The following is an 18,173-nucleotide window of genomic DNA, read 5'->3' on the forward strand; positions in this document are numbered from 1 at the left end:
CAATCCCTAAAGGAAGAGTAGTGAAATTAAAATTAAATGCTTATGGAGTATGTGTATCGTTTCCATGATTCTCCATCTGAATCATTTTCAATCAGCTAATAGGCCAACTGTCAGCTTCCACAGGTCATGAGCTGGTTTCTACTGAACTCCAAAATTTAAAACTATCTTGAAAATATCACACACATTATTATCTTTTGCTTCTGAAACAGCTAAACTTTTACATATTATACAGTTACATTTAATATGTAAATCCTCCCCTACCCACACATACCATACCTGTTGAAACCAAATTATATAAATTTTGCATGAGGGGAGATTTAGGAGCACTTCAGTCATCAATCTATTCTGGAGAAATGAAGGGCTTTTTAAGCAATCAATTCTCGATCTTGACATCAGTTTAAAGTTATAGATTATATCTTGAGCTCTTAGCATCCTAAAACTTCATTAATCTCTGTCTCAGAGGCAGCAAAGCCTTATGCATGGATTTATTTATAGTGACTATTTATGTTTCACACATTCACTTTGAATCCCACATCAAGAAGAGTGATTTGTGGAATTATTTTTGATTTTGTAATCTTTAATCTATGATAGATGTTCTACTCTAGGCTGCAAAAGTGGTCCTGCACCACACAGAATTTTAGATGCAGATTATGAGATTACCCACTTTAGAATAAAAATTTTCCTCCTAACTAAATAGGTGTGCTGAAGTCATTTTGTGATACAAAAATGTATCTTTTCTCTTAGTACTCCTGATTTAGCCATTTTAAAAAGCTATGTACTGGTCAAATATCCGTCTAATTTTTATTTACGAAAGTCTATTCATATAACACTTTTCATTTAACACGTCCTATGGCACTGTGGATTTTTATTCAAAAATTTGTTTTTGAGGTTGGTGGATTATATCAAAGTCACTTTCTAGGTTGTGATATTGCACTACATATAGTTATGCAAGATATTATTACCATTGGGGAAAATACAGGATCTTTCTTACTAATGAACATCAATTTACAATGATCTCAAAATAAAATGCTAAAAAGTTTTGTTCTTACTGAACAAAAGCTGACTAGGAGATATTATATGCTATGGTTGAAATTCATGATTTGACTACAATTTTATATTTATTTTTTCTGAACCGTAGGCAAGTTGCATTCCTTCTCTGAGAATACTTCCTCTAGGTAAGATGGCAATAATTTCTTAGTTATCGTACTGAATAAATGAGATGACATATATCAAGAACCCGATACAGTAATAGATGTTCAAGAAATGGTGTGTACTATTAATATTTACTTAGGTGTTTTTTTTTTTTTCCAGCTTAATACAAACTTCCAGTTAAAAATATAAAACTACCTGTATGGCCAAGTCAAATGACTGAATCCTTACTTAAGCTAAATTGCATCTTGCCACAGCCTTGCAATATAAAGGAGAAAAAACCAAATGCAAAGGCACCACAGCAGAAAGTCCAAAATCTTACTAAAAGACTATATATCATTATAAAGAGTTAAGATCCTTAAATTACTCAGTGACATGGAATTATGCCCTGACATTCATGCCAAATAAAGACTGTGGCAAGCCACAGGAAGCAGTGAAGCCCTTTTATGTAATTAGAAATCCTACTGGAAGAGAAAACATAAACTGTGGATAAATGAAAAGCATGATCCCCACATCATTTAACGCCATTTAAATGTGCAGTAGGAATAAACACCTTCCCATTCAGTGTTATGTACCCCTCTTGACATGTCATCATAAAATATTAAACCTTTTTGGAGTTCCAAAAGATGACTAAGCAGCATGTCAACATGAAATTCAGAGGGAACTCAGTACCCTGCAGAAGTCTGAGAAGGATCCCTTGTCTTTAAAACAAAACACTGTATGCCTGGGTGGACTTGGGAGTTCTTTTTATCATTTTTATCAGCAATGGGACTAGAATGCCACAAAGCCTCACTCATCATATTCCAAAAAGAAAGGAAAATATTTGTGTCAGAATGTTGAGATGACTTCTAAAGAATCTGCTCCAAAGGACGTGTCATATATTCTAAAACCGCCTCTCTCAGGTATTGGAAGTCAAGTTTTGGCTTGCAGCGTCTCTGTCTCTCTAACAATTCACTGTCTTTCACTTGTCTTTTCCTAAAACAACTAATTACACTTAATGCTATTTCATTAACTCACACCCGGCAGGAAAGTGGTTTTGTTTTGTTTTGACCTTATCAGAATGTTATTCCTCTGGGGAAAAAAAAAAAAAAAAGAAAAAAAAAAAAAAGAAAAAAAGGCATTTCCTCTTTAGCAGAGGAGGCATTAGATACTGACTCTAGGCTGACCTGGAGCTATTCTCACCTATTTCCAATTGCTATTTCAAATTTTATTTTAGAGTCTTAGATAACTGTCACCTATCAATGCCTTTCCCTATTATTCTTCCAAATTGGTGGGGGGGGGGGGGTACAGGTTTTTAACAAACCTTGGTTTTCTTAAGCAAACCTGCTTTGGAAGTACTTAGGATAATTCATACAGTCCTTAAAGGCAACAGATGACAACCTTAATCCTTCTTCTGAATAACTACTTGCAGCAGAGAAACTCAGGGAGAGGTACCAGGCAGGTATTTCCAGACCAGCTTTATTCATGCTTAAACAAAAGCTGACTTTACTTAAGTAGAGTGGAAACACCTAGGCAGATAGACACCTATGCCCTGGGGCCCTGACACAAAGACATCCTGGTTCCGGAATTTCCTCCCTTGGTTCACTGGGGCCTTTGGTGGCCTACGGGCCTCACCCTGCAAACAGCTGGGACAGGGCATTCCCCTTGTATATTAGCCCTTAAGATTTCTGTTTCCCTTCCCATTCATTCTAAAGATTACCAAATGCCTATAATATTTCAGTCATTGTGCACCAACTGCCTAATTTCAAGCTAAAAATGCCACAGGTCTTCCTTATTCTGCTGTGACCACATTTAGGACAGGCTTGATAGAGGACACCCAATAAAGTCTTGTTTTCCTTGTTGGGTTTGTTTTCCAGTTTCACTTTCTTATTTCTTCGTATAAATGTTAGCCTCCAAAGTTTCCTTAATGACACGATTCTGAAAATGTCTTTGGAGCTGAAAAGACTGCAAGGATACTCACAGATAATTGTGTCATTTTTCAATAGTGATAAAATTTGACTTATGTCAAGTATAATCAAAGTACTCCGTGTGCATTCTTACCTTTTTTTTTGGGCACGTGTTTACTTTGAAAGTAACTTTTAAAGGAACTATGTCTTGTTTGCATTAAAAAAAAAAAAAGGTAAATTCTAATTTAGTTCATCAACTTCTCAAGGTTCTAAAGCATCCATGACATCATAATCAACAAAAATAGTATTTAAATGTTTTATTTCTTTAGAATTTTATTTACTTTTTTTGGAGAAAGAGTGCATACCGGAGTGAGTGGGGGGGGGGAGGCAGAGGGAGAGAAAGAATCTTAAGCAGGCTCCAAGCCCAGTGTAGAGCCTGACGCAGGGCTGGATCTCATGACTGAGATCGTGACCTGAGCTGAAACGAGAGTCGGACGCTTAATGAACTGGGTCACCCAGGCACCCTACTTAGGTGTTTTAATAAGAAAGCAAAGATGGGGAGAGAAAATCTTGCATTTGCTTTCTCAAACCAGTTCAGAGGCAGCCTGGCTTTACATAGAATTAGGAAAGCCCTACTTAATACCCTCATTTCTAAGTATGTGACCTTTTCTGAGTTTTAATCTGTAAAATGGTGATAACATTATGGGGATTAAATGATAGAAAAGCACACATCTAGTCTAGTATTTCTTTCAATATATGTTCATCATTCCCTTTTGCCTACTTCAACTATTTCCAAGTTGGTATCAAGTCATACTTGACTTTCAAAATTTCAACTGACTTTGAAAGTCATACTTGACTTTCAAAAATTAACTTCTTCAAAAGTATATGCACTTATCTTTTAGTTTTGTTCTAAGAGGATGTAAACATTGATGGTTATATTGTATATAAACTCAGATTCTTGTGATTTCAAAGTAAAATTATAATTATGTCATCTTAAAGAGATGAGTAAAATCTTTAAAGCTCTAGTTTTAGGGACACCTGGGTGGCTCAGTAGTGGAGTGTCTAGACGCCTTTGGCTCAGGTTGTGATCCCAGGTCCTGGGATCGATTCCTGCATCAGGCTCCCTGTAGGGCAGCTGCTTCTCCCTCCCCTTATGTCTCTGCCTCTCTCTGTGTGTTTCCCATGAATAAATAATTTTTTAAAAGCTCTAGTTTTAATGTTCAAAGCATTCAAATACACTAATAGCACTACTCAAAAAGATAAATATTCGAAGACTATTTACAAGGATAGCATTTTCTTAAAGGTAAGGATCATATGATAGATTGTTCAGTTATAACTAACATGTGCATGTGTGAACCATGATTGGTATGCTAGTGGATACTCCTGGACATAATATTAATATTAAAACAGAGTTCAGGATATGTTAAACAGCTAATCAATACCAAGTCTTATCTATGTCTCCCTGACGTTAAAAAAGGAAATGTAATAGCATAATCATGCAAAGCAACTGCTATGAAGGCATATTTTATCTGGCATGAAGAGATAATGGAGTTGTTCCTTAAAGTCAATTACAAAGCATGGCACCTGGCACATACTATGCCCTCAAAATGTTGTACAGAGTTTCTGAGTATTTTTTTTAATTTTTTTTTAATTTATTTATGATAGTCATACAGAGAGAGAGAGAGAGAGGCAGAGACACAGGCAGAGGGAGAAGCAGGCTCCATGCACCGGGAGCCCGATGTGGGATTCGATCCCGGGTCTCCAGGATCGCGCCCTGGGCCAAAGGCAGGCGCTAAACCGCTGCGCCACCCAGGGATCCCTCTGAGTATTTTGGTGACCAAACATCAACTTGGTGTTTGATAAGGACATTGCTAAATGAAAGAGGAACAAAAAAGATGATGATTTTAGCTCTATTCTTTCCTTAAATGATTAATTCTGAAGGTATTTCTTTAAATGCATAATTCTTTAAGGCCAAAGAAAATCAGAAAGGAGTCAATAGTGATAAAGTTTTGGAATCTGAAATGTAGGTAGATGTGTAGTCATTAAATCGGTGGACTAAAATTCAGCAGGGGGGAAATCAAGAAGCAACCTGACCTGCATGAAAAAGAAACCAAAAAGCTCTGGGATCTGCTGGCATCAGGTACCTACGGAAGTGGGAAGGACACTGAAGCTAAAAATAGCAAGGCTGGTTGAAAGCCATGAAGCTGTTCGACCCTTCAAATCTATTTCCCCACTGTCAGAAGATGAGTTTATTCCCTGTTCAAATTTTTCCCTGAACAGAATAGAATCAAGGATTTATGGACTGGGGAACCCAAGCAGAGTCAGAGCAGTGATGCTATTGTGAATATGCGGATATGGAGGTGGTTGAGGAAATGTGTTTACATTTAATACTGGGACTCAGTCTTTAAATCCACTCAGCTCTCATTTCAGAGAACTGGCAGCCAGGATTATACCCTTAGAAAAGAGATTAGGGGAATCTGGGGGCTTTCAAGGAATTGACCCGGCCAGCTCACGATGCAGTGAATACGGTAGTCAGCAAGGCCATCCACGGGCACAGAATGTCCAGTCAGTTTCTAAGTGACCAACTAGAGTTCTAGACTTAGTCAAGTATTCATTTAGGGTTGAGGGTTAAATAAAGGAAGTTTCAGTTATTCAAGCCCACAAAACTTTATCTCTGATGCTCCTTTTTCTCGGGAAATTCATTGGGGTTTTACTCTCTTCCCAAACAGGAAGTAGACAAGAGAGAAGACAAAAGATCCTGCGAGAGAATGGCAAAGAGAATGCTCAGGATAATGGTGGGGTGGGGGTGCGGAATTCCCCAGATGACAGCTGTGTGGCAGGTCTAAAGGGTAATCGGTCTAAATTGAAGCAGATCAGATTGTTTCAGCAGAAATTTCTTCTGGTCGACAAAATTATTAGAAAACGCGAATGTGTCTGATTGCATTTGAGAGGAGATTCACACAATTCGAAGAACAATTTGGAGATGAATCAGTGATAAACACAAACAGAAAGCTAAGCATACCAAAAAATAACACAAGCCTAGGGAAAACAAAGTAAGACAAGGCAGGAAAGGAAATGCAGTCATAGAATACTTCATGGCTCAGCTGTGAACAATGATTCCATGGCCACGTAATGGACACGATGGATCTGGATCTTGATATAACAGGATATTCTAGAGGAGACATGATGGGATGTGTCTGCATGTGCGGTAGATGCAGGAGGGCGGAAGAAAGTGAAAGCCTCATCTTCCAGAGAGTGGAGTCGATGAAGATCATAGATAATTCTTGAAACCAAATAATCAAGAAGCGACGATAAAAGCATGTTAGGTGAAGGAAGAGAGGTCAATTCTGCAAGAAATTAGTTAAAAGAACTGGAAGTGCTCCCCTCCAAGGTACAGGAAAATAGTTTGCACAAAGGAAAGTGAGAGCAACTACCATTTTTGTAACGACCCTAAGAGAAACATTTGCCTTTTAAAACTATGTGCCACCGTAACTCAGACAATAATGATGTGAAAAAGTACATAAGGAGATTGAAAGAATATTTCTTGATGCTTGAGACTGTCTTATTTTACTAATAATAGTGCCTTACACTGCAGAACAAATGACTATCTAGTCTAGAACTGTGCCTCAGTGATGGAGCTATGCCTTATGTGAATTATCAGATAAGCTTAGTGTTGAACTAGAAAAGAAGGCAGGGTGTCATTTATTCTAGTTGCATGGGTAAGAGATACTGACAGTTGACAAAACTGATAAGCTTCAATACATAGCTTAGAAAAGTCAGTACAATAAATGCAAGTATTAAAAAATTGAAATCTATCCATCTAATTCTATGAGAAAGGCTCACTTTTTTGCAATCCTGAAAAATAGAGAACACATGGGGTATGTTAGCAATAAAATATTCATGCAGAATTTCCAGTCTATTCCAACAAATATTCATGTTTATTTGAAAATGAAAAGTATTTCCCCAACATCTTGTAGTAAAAACTCTCTGCATCTGCTCAGTTTATAGTTTAGAGCAATTTCTCACCCACAAATTCAAGTGAGAACATCGTATATCAGAATCTCTAAGCATGTTTGATGAAAATGCAATTAACTGTGTTTCACTCCAAATAAAGAGAATCATAATCTCTGACATCTGATGATATAGTACTGGATAAACTCCTCAGAGATTTTTAATAATATATTTGATATGAAACCTATACCAAGTCACTTCCAGGATTTGTTTGACTGCTTGTTTTTTTCCTTTAGTCTAAGAGTTATAATATTCCTCTGCTCCACCAATTGCCTCTCTTTCTTCAGATCTTTCCAAACAATTTATATTACACTTATTTATGTAGCATATTTATATAGGTGTATAAGGGGTGTGTGTGTGCGCGCGCGCGTGCGTGCGCGTATGTGTATTTTCCCCCAAAACAAGGTAAGTTCTCAGAGACCCAGGGTAATGCCATATACATTTTTAAATTTTCTCACAACAAAAATTTTCATCAAATATTCTTCAATGGATGTTGAAAGACTTAACAGGAAAATGGATGGGGATGCTAAGACAAAAGTATTTATTTTATCATTTTCAATTGCAACAAACTTTCTAGAGAGTAATTCCAGCAGGTTTAGGGCCATATTAACTCTAAGCTTTTAAATCTTTGTGGCTTTAGACATAAAATATGAGTCAATCAAACCTCAAGCCTTCCTAAATTCTTATTTATAACCCCCTGTATTTCAACTTAGAGTAGTTTGTCTGCCTTTTACCATTCCTGCAGAAGCACCAACTGCCTTTTTCTTTCTGACTACAAATCATACCATCTGTGAAATTCTTTCTTAGATAGCTAGGAATTAACTGGAACAAAAAGAATCAGCAGAAATGGAAGAGAGACCATGATCTTCACATGAAAGAGAGCACTGTGTCCGTGGGGTAGAAGTTGGTAAAAAATACATTCAACAGCTCTTAGCCAAGTAAAAGCTTCGTCTCTGTAGCAATTGTATAATTTCTTTGATGTAATAAAATACTGTCATCTCTAGACTCCCTGCATAAATATACAATTACATTGTATATTTTAATAAAAACCTAATCACTCAAAAAGTGTTTCAGACTACAGTAGAGACACGCAGTACTTGAAATAACTTCTTTCGTTCTCCAAATACTACAAAAAAATTCAAAGACCAACTTTTTCTCTTAATTCTCTCTTAAGGCAAATGCAAATTTATTTTAAAGGTTTAAAGCCCAAATTTTTCCACTCATTAAGATCAGTTTAATACAGTAATACAGGGACACAGTGCAATTGGTTACGAAGATTTGCAATTTTTAAAACTCTTGACATTCTAACACTGAATTCGTTTCCTATGGGATTAGGGTTACGATATTGCTCTAAGTATTTTTATTCCAGGTATGCTGCTTTTTCCCCCCTAAGAAAATGAATTTGATACCTTGTTTGAGAGCTACTTGGAATTTTTCTTAACCTGAACATAAAAGCAAATTTGGCCTTTAGTTAAGACTTTTCTTTACATGATATTAACAGTGAAATAACCTACTGGCACATGCCAGAAGGGACGGAAAAAAATATCCCCCTCCTCCTTTCTCCCTCTAACTTCAATATTCACTGAGCTGCTTTGTTCTCTGTATCCCGCATAATTAATAACTACTTTGGCAATCAGTCATGCATTCCTTAATGGCACCTCAGGCATCAAGTGTCCTTCTAAGCCTTCCCCACAGAAACCATACACCCTTCTATAGTGCACACTGGCCAGGCACTGACTTAACTCTGGACAAGTCATTTACAAAATCACTATTAAGGAAAACCCACAGTTGGGATTATAAAGTGGCTACAATACTTGCATGCCATTCTCTAGCATTATTTACTCTCGGGGTATTATTTTACTAAAAAGAGTAAAAAATGTGTGAGATCCAACCAACTGTTGCTAGTCAGTGACATAAGAAAATAGGAAAGAAATAGTAGGAAAAATTTAGAAGCAACTTAAAAAAAAGATGAGTTTCACGGATTGTTGTGGGTTAAAGGAGCGTTCAGTACATTCATCACCCCACGCTCCTCTTTTCAGGCAATCAAAGCAAGAAGATAAAAATATATGGAGTCAATTAGTATAGAAGCTATAACATCTATTTCTCTTAATCTACACCGATCCATTTATTAAATGAAAAATGAGAGTAAATGAATTGTTGAAAATATTATGTTATTACTGCTCATCAGAAAGCTTAGATTAAAACTCTTGAAAAATGTAATGTTCAGCAACACTGTCTTAAAAGAAATCAGTGTTATTTTAATTATCCTTCAAAATTTTAACCAGACTGGAGAATGAAAAAATTCTTCAAATCTCATAACCATTTTAAAGTATATATGTTACAAACAATATTATACTCAAGAAGAAATAGTTCTCTATGTATTAATAAAAATCACTAAAAATATTCATATTTGGATTTGCGTTTTTTAAAAATAGGTATTTTTTTGAGGTAACTGATTAAAATCTGCAATCTTTTTATATAAAAGCTTATTTTTTTTAACAAATAAACTTTTAATAAGGTCTTTTGATGCTAGAAGATGCTATTTTTCAGCCTGTGTAGGTTTTTTTAAAAAACACTTTTAAATAATGGTGCTTATGCTATAGTACACAGAGTAAAACATACATAATCTATTATAAATTACTCCAAAATTAAACAAGAAATTTTCTTTTCTTTGTAAGAGACCTGAAATGTGTGCTGGGCTCTCAATGTGTGTGGCCTCCAAACAGAAACAAGCTTGCACTGTTTTATTTCAGTTTTGCTTCATTTCTTCCCAAACAATCTCTCACTGCTAATCTACCAGCCCCCCCCCCTTTTTTTTTGCATGAAGGAAAAAAAAATCAAAGACATTATTAACTCCTTATGCACAATCATGAAAGCTGAATATATATGGTTTTGGCATCAATTTGCATGGATTTATTTTTCATTATTTATTAACAGGGCATAATTGGGGAGTATATATTTCCATAAATAATTCTTGAAAGTAACATTGAAGCATACATTTTAAATTTATGTAATAAATCCAGAACTTTTTTAAAAAGCTATAAACAACTAGCTATAATTTTAGCTAAATCTCTCATGCCAAAGTTTTTCCTAAGGTAAAACTTAGCCTGTGATATCAATTTAAAATCGTAAAATGGAAAGATAAATTTTATTTATGTTTTACTCTAAGATATCTAGGAATCAAGAAAATGATACTAAAATCTTAATATTACAAAGAACAATACTACATATAAAAGAATATGTAAAATCTTTAAATATTAAATCAACATCACTTTATTCAAAGTAGTAAGGAATCCTTTTTTTTTTTTTTTCTTTTTTTTTTTTTTAACCTGTATGTACTCTCATTCATTAACTGAGAGTGGGTAAATCATCTTACAAAGCTGGACATAGATTTTAATGGGGGAACACTGTTTCTGAAAATTTTAACTAATGTATTAAAACTACTACTACTAAGACATACTGTCTAAGGTTGGTATAGAATCAACCAATCTTAAAGGTTGGCTAGAATCAAACATATCCATTCATGCTCCTAAAGAAGGCTGCAGAGTGATCTCCCTTACTTGCAAACTTCAATAAAGAATATTAAAATAAACTTTCTCCATAATTTTCCCAGAAAAAAAATTGATTAAACTCAAAGTTTCTGCAGGTGTGTGAATAGATGCAAAATATTAATTATAAAAAAGCAGCTGAGTATGATTATACACAATAATGGTTATAATGTCATAAGCATGCACCACTGTCTTCAACTCTCGATGTTCCACTCCCCACCAAAATGAGAGAAAGAGAGAGAAAGAAGAGAAAGAGAGAGGAAGAAAGGAGTTCTAATATATCATGACCAGGAGAACACGTGGTGTCCTTATTGTGATTTTTCAGGGCTCTAGTTTATGAATTAGTAATATTATACAACAGTAACAAAGATAACATAGTAAATGGGAAGTTAGTGCAGTTCCACATAGGTTTAGACAACTCTAAGGGGCAGGGGCTGAATTTCCATGAGATACTAGTGGAGCAGCTGTAATGTGTCTGGCATTGTGCTAGGCACTCAGTAGCAAACCTCAATTCGGGGTGGTAACAGCCCATTAAGGACTTGTGGTTTGCATCATTTTTATCATTATAAAATTAAGAAAGCATTGTGGCCAGTGGTCCCTAAGGTCCTATTTTGCAATGGTGGGTTTGCAGTCAATGAGATCAATGCCTCTGGGGAAGCTGGGTGTGCTAATTACGAAGTTCATCCTTTACAAAAAAAAAAAAAAAAAAAGCATCAGAGATGATCCAGGGGTTCCAGGGGCATGTGATGTGCCCTTGAGCAAATGCCACAAGAACTTTTAAGTCTGTTCTTGAAAAGGCAAAATTTCTTCCCTTAGGCTTTCATTCATCGATATACAGATAAGTTTGATGGATTGTTACTCTGCTAATAATAATGTTGTGGGGAGGAGAGGCATGGAGGGAGGGATGTCATTTAGCAATACACAATGCTAATTCAAAACATTCTGGAAGGCTTAACAGCAAAAGCACTTGTCAAATTTTCACTAACCAAATTTCACCCTTCTGCGGAAATTATTGAGAGCAGGAGTGTGGCTGTGTGGGAGAAGAGACAGAAACATGGAACCAAGACAAAGGATAGGTAAAGAAGTGGCAGATAAATTGCCAAAATAAATTCAAATTCAACAGAACCGAAGCTTGGGAGAATTGTAAAAATCGTGTATCAATAATCACCCCGGAGAGCAACCTGGCAAAATTAAAATCACCAAATGACACTTATTAGGCAATGTAGGACCATGCTGTCACGTTTCCTTGTCCCTTGCAGTCCAATGGCTGCTAAGGCAAATTAATGTAAGATCTCTTATGTCATATCTCCACATATCTCCATTTTCTGCAGCCCATCACTGGTCAACTTAGGCGCCATGCAAAGCGTGGCTTCATAGATACTGGGAGGATGTCGAGTCTCAGCCCACCAAAGCCCACATTTACAAATTTATCAAAGGATTTCAATAACTATTTAAAGATGCACTGAGTTTAATTTTAACGATGTAACTGGCAACACACCTTTCTTCTAAGGCCTCTCAGAGGCAGTTTCTGATCTTAATCACAGTAAATCTCTAATAGCAGGTCAAACCCAGGTGGCAGGGCCCTTCTGGAGTCAAGAGGATGGGTGGTACTTACTGCAGACCCTTCTGATGCTTTATCTCATTTCAAGGCTCAGGAACCTGATATACTCTCACAGATAAAAAAAAAAAACAGGTGTCAGTGAATCTTCTGTTAAGCCGGAGTGAGTGAATGGTATGATCAACTCAACATTCAAGTATCTATTAAAAACCTATAATGCACTCAGAACTGAGTACAACAGTATAAATTTCCCATGTTTTTATCTTTATTTTATCAAATCATACAACTCCTTGGGTTATAGAACCAACCCATGTAATTAGAAAATTAGAAAAAAACCCCTCGGTATGGCATATTTTAGCTTTCATGTCTTATTCAGTAGCATAAGTAGATTGCTAGTTATACATATTTAAAATAATATAATATGAAAAGAACAGTTATTGAAAATACAAGTATCTTCTCAGTTTCAAGTTTCTTTTTGTCACAGATTTGGGATAAACAAAAACTTTGCTGTGATACAAGACCCACCATTATGTTTAGAGTAAAATTTAATTGTTTCATTTTTAAATATTTAAGAACACGACATGTGCTAAAACTCAAACTGAAAACAAGGATTGTATAACTTTGTAAAAGTGTAGTCATGTCTCCCAAGGCCATCTCAGACTTAAAGAAAAATAAATTCATAGATTCTCTAAAAGAAAGATACTGTGAAAATGTGTTAAACAGACTCTTAGTGGCTTTACTCAAATCATCACAATATCAAAGTATTACCTACCAATAGCATTCTTTATTTTTTAAAAATATTTTATTTACTTATTTATGGGAAACACAGAGAAAGAGGCAGAGACATATGCGGAGGGAGAAGCAGGCTCCCCATGGGGAGCTCAGTGTGAGACTCAATCCCAGGACCCAGAGATCATGACCTGAGCCGAAGGCAGACGCTCAACCCCTGAGCCACCCAGGGGTCCCAACAGTGTTCTTTAAAAAGCTCATTCTTGTCTACTATTAATACTTCTCATTTCTTTCTTTTTTTTTTTTAAGATTTTATTTATTTATTTATTCATGAGAGACAGAGAGAGAGAGGCAGAGACATAGGCGGAAGGAGAAGCAAGCTCCATGAAGGGAGCTCGATGTGGAACTCGACCCCGGGACTCCAGGATCACCTGGGCTGAAGGCAGGTTCTCAATTGCTAAGCCACCCAGGCGTCCCAACACTTCTCATTTCTAGATAAAATTTTTCAATTTTACTAAATTTAAATAAAAATATTAAATTATTAAGTTAAAAGTTTTGGAAATTAACAAAAAATGGTAGAGAATCTTTATTAGCAAAAGTTTTCATAATGGAATAGAGGTATGGATATCTTAAATAATCTACATAAGGTAATTTGATCAAGATTCACCATATAAATTTATGGCATATATCAAAGCTATCTCCCTTAACTTTGATTTCACACAGCAAATGTTACTGTTCCTAAATAAATAAATGATCATTTTCAAACTTCAGTCTGCATTTTATTGTATCTTTAGCTCTATTAATATTTAAATTTCTTAGCCTAATCAAAGGCTTAAATAATAACTCAATAATAATAATAAATAATAACTCAACAGACTTGAGTTTGGGTAACCAAAAAAGGAAATGTCTACTTGACATTAATTACAATGTGAATATAGTATATAAAGTTTGATACTGATTCCATATTTTCTAATTGGCTTCGTGGACTGCTGGCTTGTGGTGTGCAGTGTTCTTTTTTTTTAATGATTTTATTTATTTATTTGAGAGAAAGAGAATGAGAGAAAGAGAGAAAATGCACACAGCTGGGGAGAGGGAGCCTCCCAATCAAGCAGGGAGCCCAATGTGGGGATCATGACCTGAGTTGAAAGCAGATGCTTAACCGACTGAGCCACCCAGGCATCCCCATATTCATTGTTCTTATACCCAGTCAGAGCACAAGGGTTAATGCATTTAACCCAAACTATGTTATGTTCCCAGTGTGTCTGCTGATTTGCTATATCTCCTATCAAAAGCATTGAGGACATCATCTTCTATATCATTTTAAATAGTGATATTATTGGTCATATTTAAAAAGCATACTAGGTTGACACCGTCATATTTATTCGAGTACTTCAGCATTACTATAAGCAATGTGAGAAAAACAGTAAAAGGGTTTTCAATATTTTTGGTGTGATGCAACAAACAGATACAAATGTTTGAAATAATACATAAAGGGTACAAGAAATCAGTATATAACTAAAATTATAGTAATAATTATAATTAGACAAAGTAGATTTCTTAAAGTCCAGTGAGAATTTCAAAACTTCTTTTTAGAACCATAAAGAACCAGAAATATTATTTAAGCAGGATAAGTATTAGGATATGTAGGAAAAACTGAGAACTACTATAATATATATTTATAGTAGTTTAAAATATATTTTAAAATATATTTTAAAATATATTTTAAATATATTTTACCAAAATATATTATATATTAAAATATATTTTACTAAAATATATTTTTTAAAAATACATTTTACCAAAATATTGATTTATTTTTTTATTTTTTATTTTTTATTTTTTTGATTTTAAAAATAATAGTAAGCTTACCTTTCTCCATAAAAAGAAAAATGTTATGGACATTTTTTTGTTTTTCATGATTTTTTTTTTTTTTTTAGGTAAATAAACAACTAACCGAATTAAATAAGGAGACCTCTAAGTGGTACTTACTGGCATGACGATGTTGTAGTGGATGCAGAACCCCGGTTCAGAAGGAAAATATTCATCAGATACAAATCTTATCCTGATTTGATTTCCTTTAGAAATTTGTTTTCCTGGCACAGAACCAGAACCACACCAGCGCCCTAATATAGTTCCATCACTGGGTTCTTCAACCTCTACAAAATCATACCTGCAAGAAACAAAGACAAAAGATACATAAGGTCATACGATATGTTATTTCAGCAATTCAAATTCCATGATCATGGATACAATGAATCTATCTATGGACCATAGCCAGGAGTCCCTTCCAAAATTTAACTGTGTAAATATAATAAAACTATCCAAAGAAGAGACATAACTGAAAATGTATTCTCAATTAAAGAAGTGCATTCTCTTCTACTCTAAGCCTTCCAGTTTTACTGTTAATGAACTTCAAATTCACCAGTCATCTCAACACTTAAATATTTGGTATGCAGCAAGCATATCTGATATTTAATTTGTGAATTACCCAATTTAATTTCCATTTGGACATGACAGTTTTACTCTAATCTTAATTGCTATTATCATTGTCCATTACTTTCTGACAGTAACGCTTTCACCCTGGTCAGACTCCTTGGCTCCTTTTCGTCATCTCTGATGCAAACTTTTCTAGAGCCACATCATTACATACATATCCCTTCAAATCTCACTTTGTTCCCGTCTGCCTCTGTGAGTCCTCTCTGGGTGTTCTCAGCTCACCGTCATCTTTCTCTTTTTGATAAGCACGTATTTTCAGTATTCACTACATAGGCAAGTGATCCTTTTTCTTAGCCTGTTACACACTTGAAGAAAGGAACTGATTTTTATATACTTTTAGCTTACATTGTAGGACACACAGTATCTTCTTAAACATAAGGAATAACTAATATCTTCCCAACAAATGTTAATTTTTGTTTGGAGGGGGATCCCTGGGTGGCGCATCGTTTTGGCTCCTGCCTTTGGCCCAGGGCGCGATCCTGGAGATCCGGGATCGAATCCCACATCGGGCTCCCGGTGCATGGAGCCTGCTTCTCCCTCTGCCTGTGTCTCTGCCTCTCTCTCTCTCTGTGACTATCATAAAATAATAATAAAAAAAATTAAAAAAAATTTTGTTTGGAAGGCACGGATCCATGGTACTCCTCAAGAGCAGTACTGCTTGTTAAGAAAATATTTCAGAAATCTGTAGAGGAATTTTAGGTTATACTGAGACTGAGGGTGAGCAGGGCACTACAATATACGGTGGGCAACGTGCAATGCTGTTGAATCATGGGGAGTCCTAGGAGTGAGTATTTGCCCCAGATTCTCCATGCCTTTCAAATAGTTCACTGGACATTGATGTAGGCAAAATTTTGGATATAGCTCATCTGAGTCTGGAAACTAATAACTGTCTCACATATAAACACATATATGTTTTGCAGTTTTAGTTAAAATCAAATTTTCCAGAAATTCAACTATTAAATAAGTTGAAGACAGTTTTCATGTTCTGGAACTTCACCAAGAATTATGTTTTGGAAAAACATATCATGAACAGGAACATTGCTTATACTATCTGCATCACAATTAAAACAATTAAAAGTAGACATACTCGTCTGTTTCTAAAACTGTCATATCCGCAATGAGTCTACTTGAAAGATGCATCTGACCACCTCCTTTTACTTTCCTAGCGTAACTGTGCATGTGTATTTATGTATTTACACCCACTATTTTCATGTAACTTGCTTTGCTATTTCAGGTTTCCATAGCACACATGTCATTATGTTTACATTTTAAACAGCTATCCATACTTCTGTAAACTTCATTTATGAGTACTAAAGAGGATACTCAAAAGTTTTCTTAAAAGGTAGTAGGTCTGACATGGTTGAAAATCATTGGTGGGTTTTTTCAGAAATCTAGATTCAGTAGATACTAGACAACTAAAAATAATGTATTTTGTGCATTGGAATTTATGTTTGAAATATTGGTGAAATTATACAGAAAGTATATATCAGGCCAATTCTATGTACACATCTTCATCTTGAAGAAGTATCAGGAACTCTCTTACAACATGTAACTTAACCTGTTTCAGCCTTATTTTCCTTGGCCTTAAATTGAGGGCAATGCTACTTAGCTCAAAGGGATATTTTAAGACAGGATACATGCGTAGTACCGAAAACACTGTTGGGACACAGTTGCCATTCAATAAAGCTGTCCTTTATCTCCATCCTACGTCCCTTGCTCCCACCTCCATGTGAACTTTTAATATGACCTTCAGAGTTTGAAAACAATAAATAAGAAAATTCAAATACAAAGGGGGGGAATATCTGCTATTCCATAGGGTTATCAATGGTAAATACGTAAGTCAATCAGTATAACCAATCTAGGAGTTCCGTGCATGTGTGTCATGGGACAGAAAAGGGTACACTCAGGAGTCAGGGGAGCTGGATAGAGCAGACCTGAGTAGTTATTTCAGGTATACTTGGTACAAAAGTAGGTAACTACCATTTTATACGAAAGGATAATTTTTACATCAAAATTGTTCACCTGGGAAACAAAGCTTTTCTTCACAGAGCATGTTTGTTCTGTGCTTGGAGGGGGGGGTTGGGGGGGTTACCTAAACCTATATAATGTAGGTTACCACCACTGCAAGTTTGAAGAGAGCCAGACTTCAGACCTGGTCAATCATCCTGTAAGCATTTATAGAGCACTGGCTTGGTGCAAAGTGTCTTGCTGGATTCTTAGGATACAAAGATGAAACTATAGCTTCTTTGGGCTCAAGGCCCATAAAACACTTTGGTGAGTGAGTGCTCTAATGTGGGTATGTAGGAAATACTGTGGAATAATGGCAGCGCGGGAGTAATTCTATACGGTGGGATTAGGGTCAGTTTACAAAGGAACATTTGGGTTGTCAGTGAGGACTGCCTGCCAGGGGTGAAGACAGGGGAAGTGGAGACGCACCACAGTGAGAAGCCCAACGGTGGGTGCATAAGATGCAACCGAGGAAAGAGGGGGCCAGGCACGGTGGGCTGTGAATGAAGGGTGGGAGACAAAGAAGTAGATGAAGATCCAGCTGGAAAAATAGGTGGAGCTGGGGAGGCCTTGGGTACTTCAGAGTCAGGTGTTAGAATCTTTTGTGGGCCAATGTTGCAAACAGGTGAGGTAAGCGCAGCTTTAAGAGGCTCTGTGTGGCTTTTAAAAATTTAAGTCAACACTCTAAAAAGTGGGATTTCACAGAAAAGTCTGGATTTCTGGCTTTTTAAATTATTACTCTTAAATTTGAGGATCAGGTAATACTAAATATTATTAGCCTTAATATGA

At 35.8% G+C, this 18,173-nt stretch overlaps 1 protein-coding gene across 2 annotated transcripts in view; it reads right to left on the reverse strand.

The window, feature by feature from the left end:
* PDGFC (platelet derived growth factor C) overlaps positions 1-18,173 on the reverse strand; it is a 197,981-nt gene that overhangs the window by 39,341 nt on the left and 140,467 nt on the right. For both annotated transcript variants that reach the window (XM_035698899.2, XM_025438684.3), the window contains exon 3: positions 14,871-15,051. In XM_035698899.2, the coding sequence (XP_035554792.1) occupies positions 14,871-15,051 (181 nt within the window). The remainder of the gene's footprint in view (positions 1-14,870; positions 15,052-18,173) is intronic.

Source organism: Canis lupus, chromosome 15, assembly GCF_003254725.2.
Source record: "Canis lupus dingo isolate Sandy chromosome 15, ASM325472v2, whole genome shotgun sequence".
Classification (NCBI taxonomy): domain Eukaryota; kingdom Metazoa; phylum Chordata; class Mammalia; order Carnivora; family Canidae; genus Canis; species Canis lupus.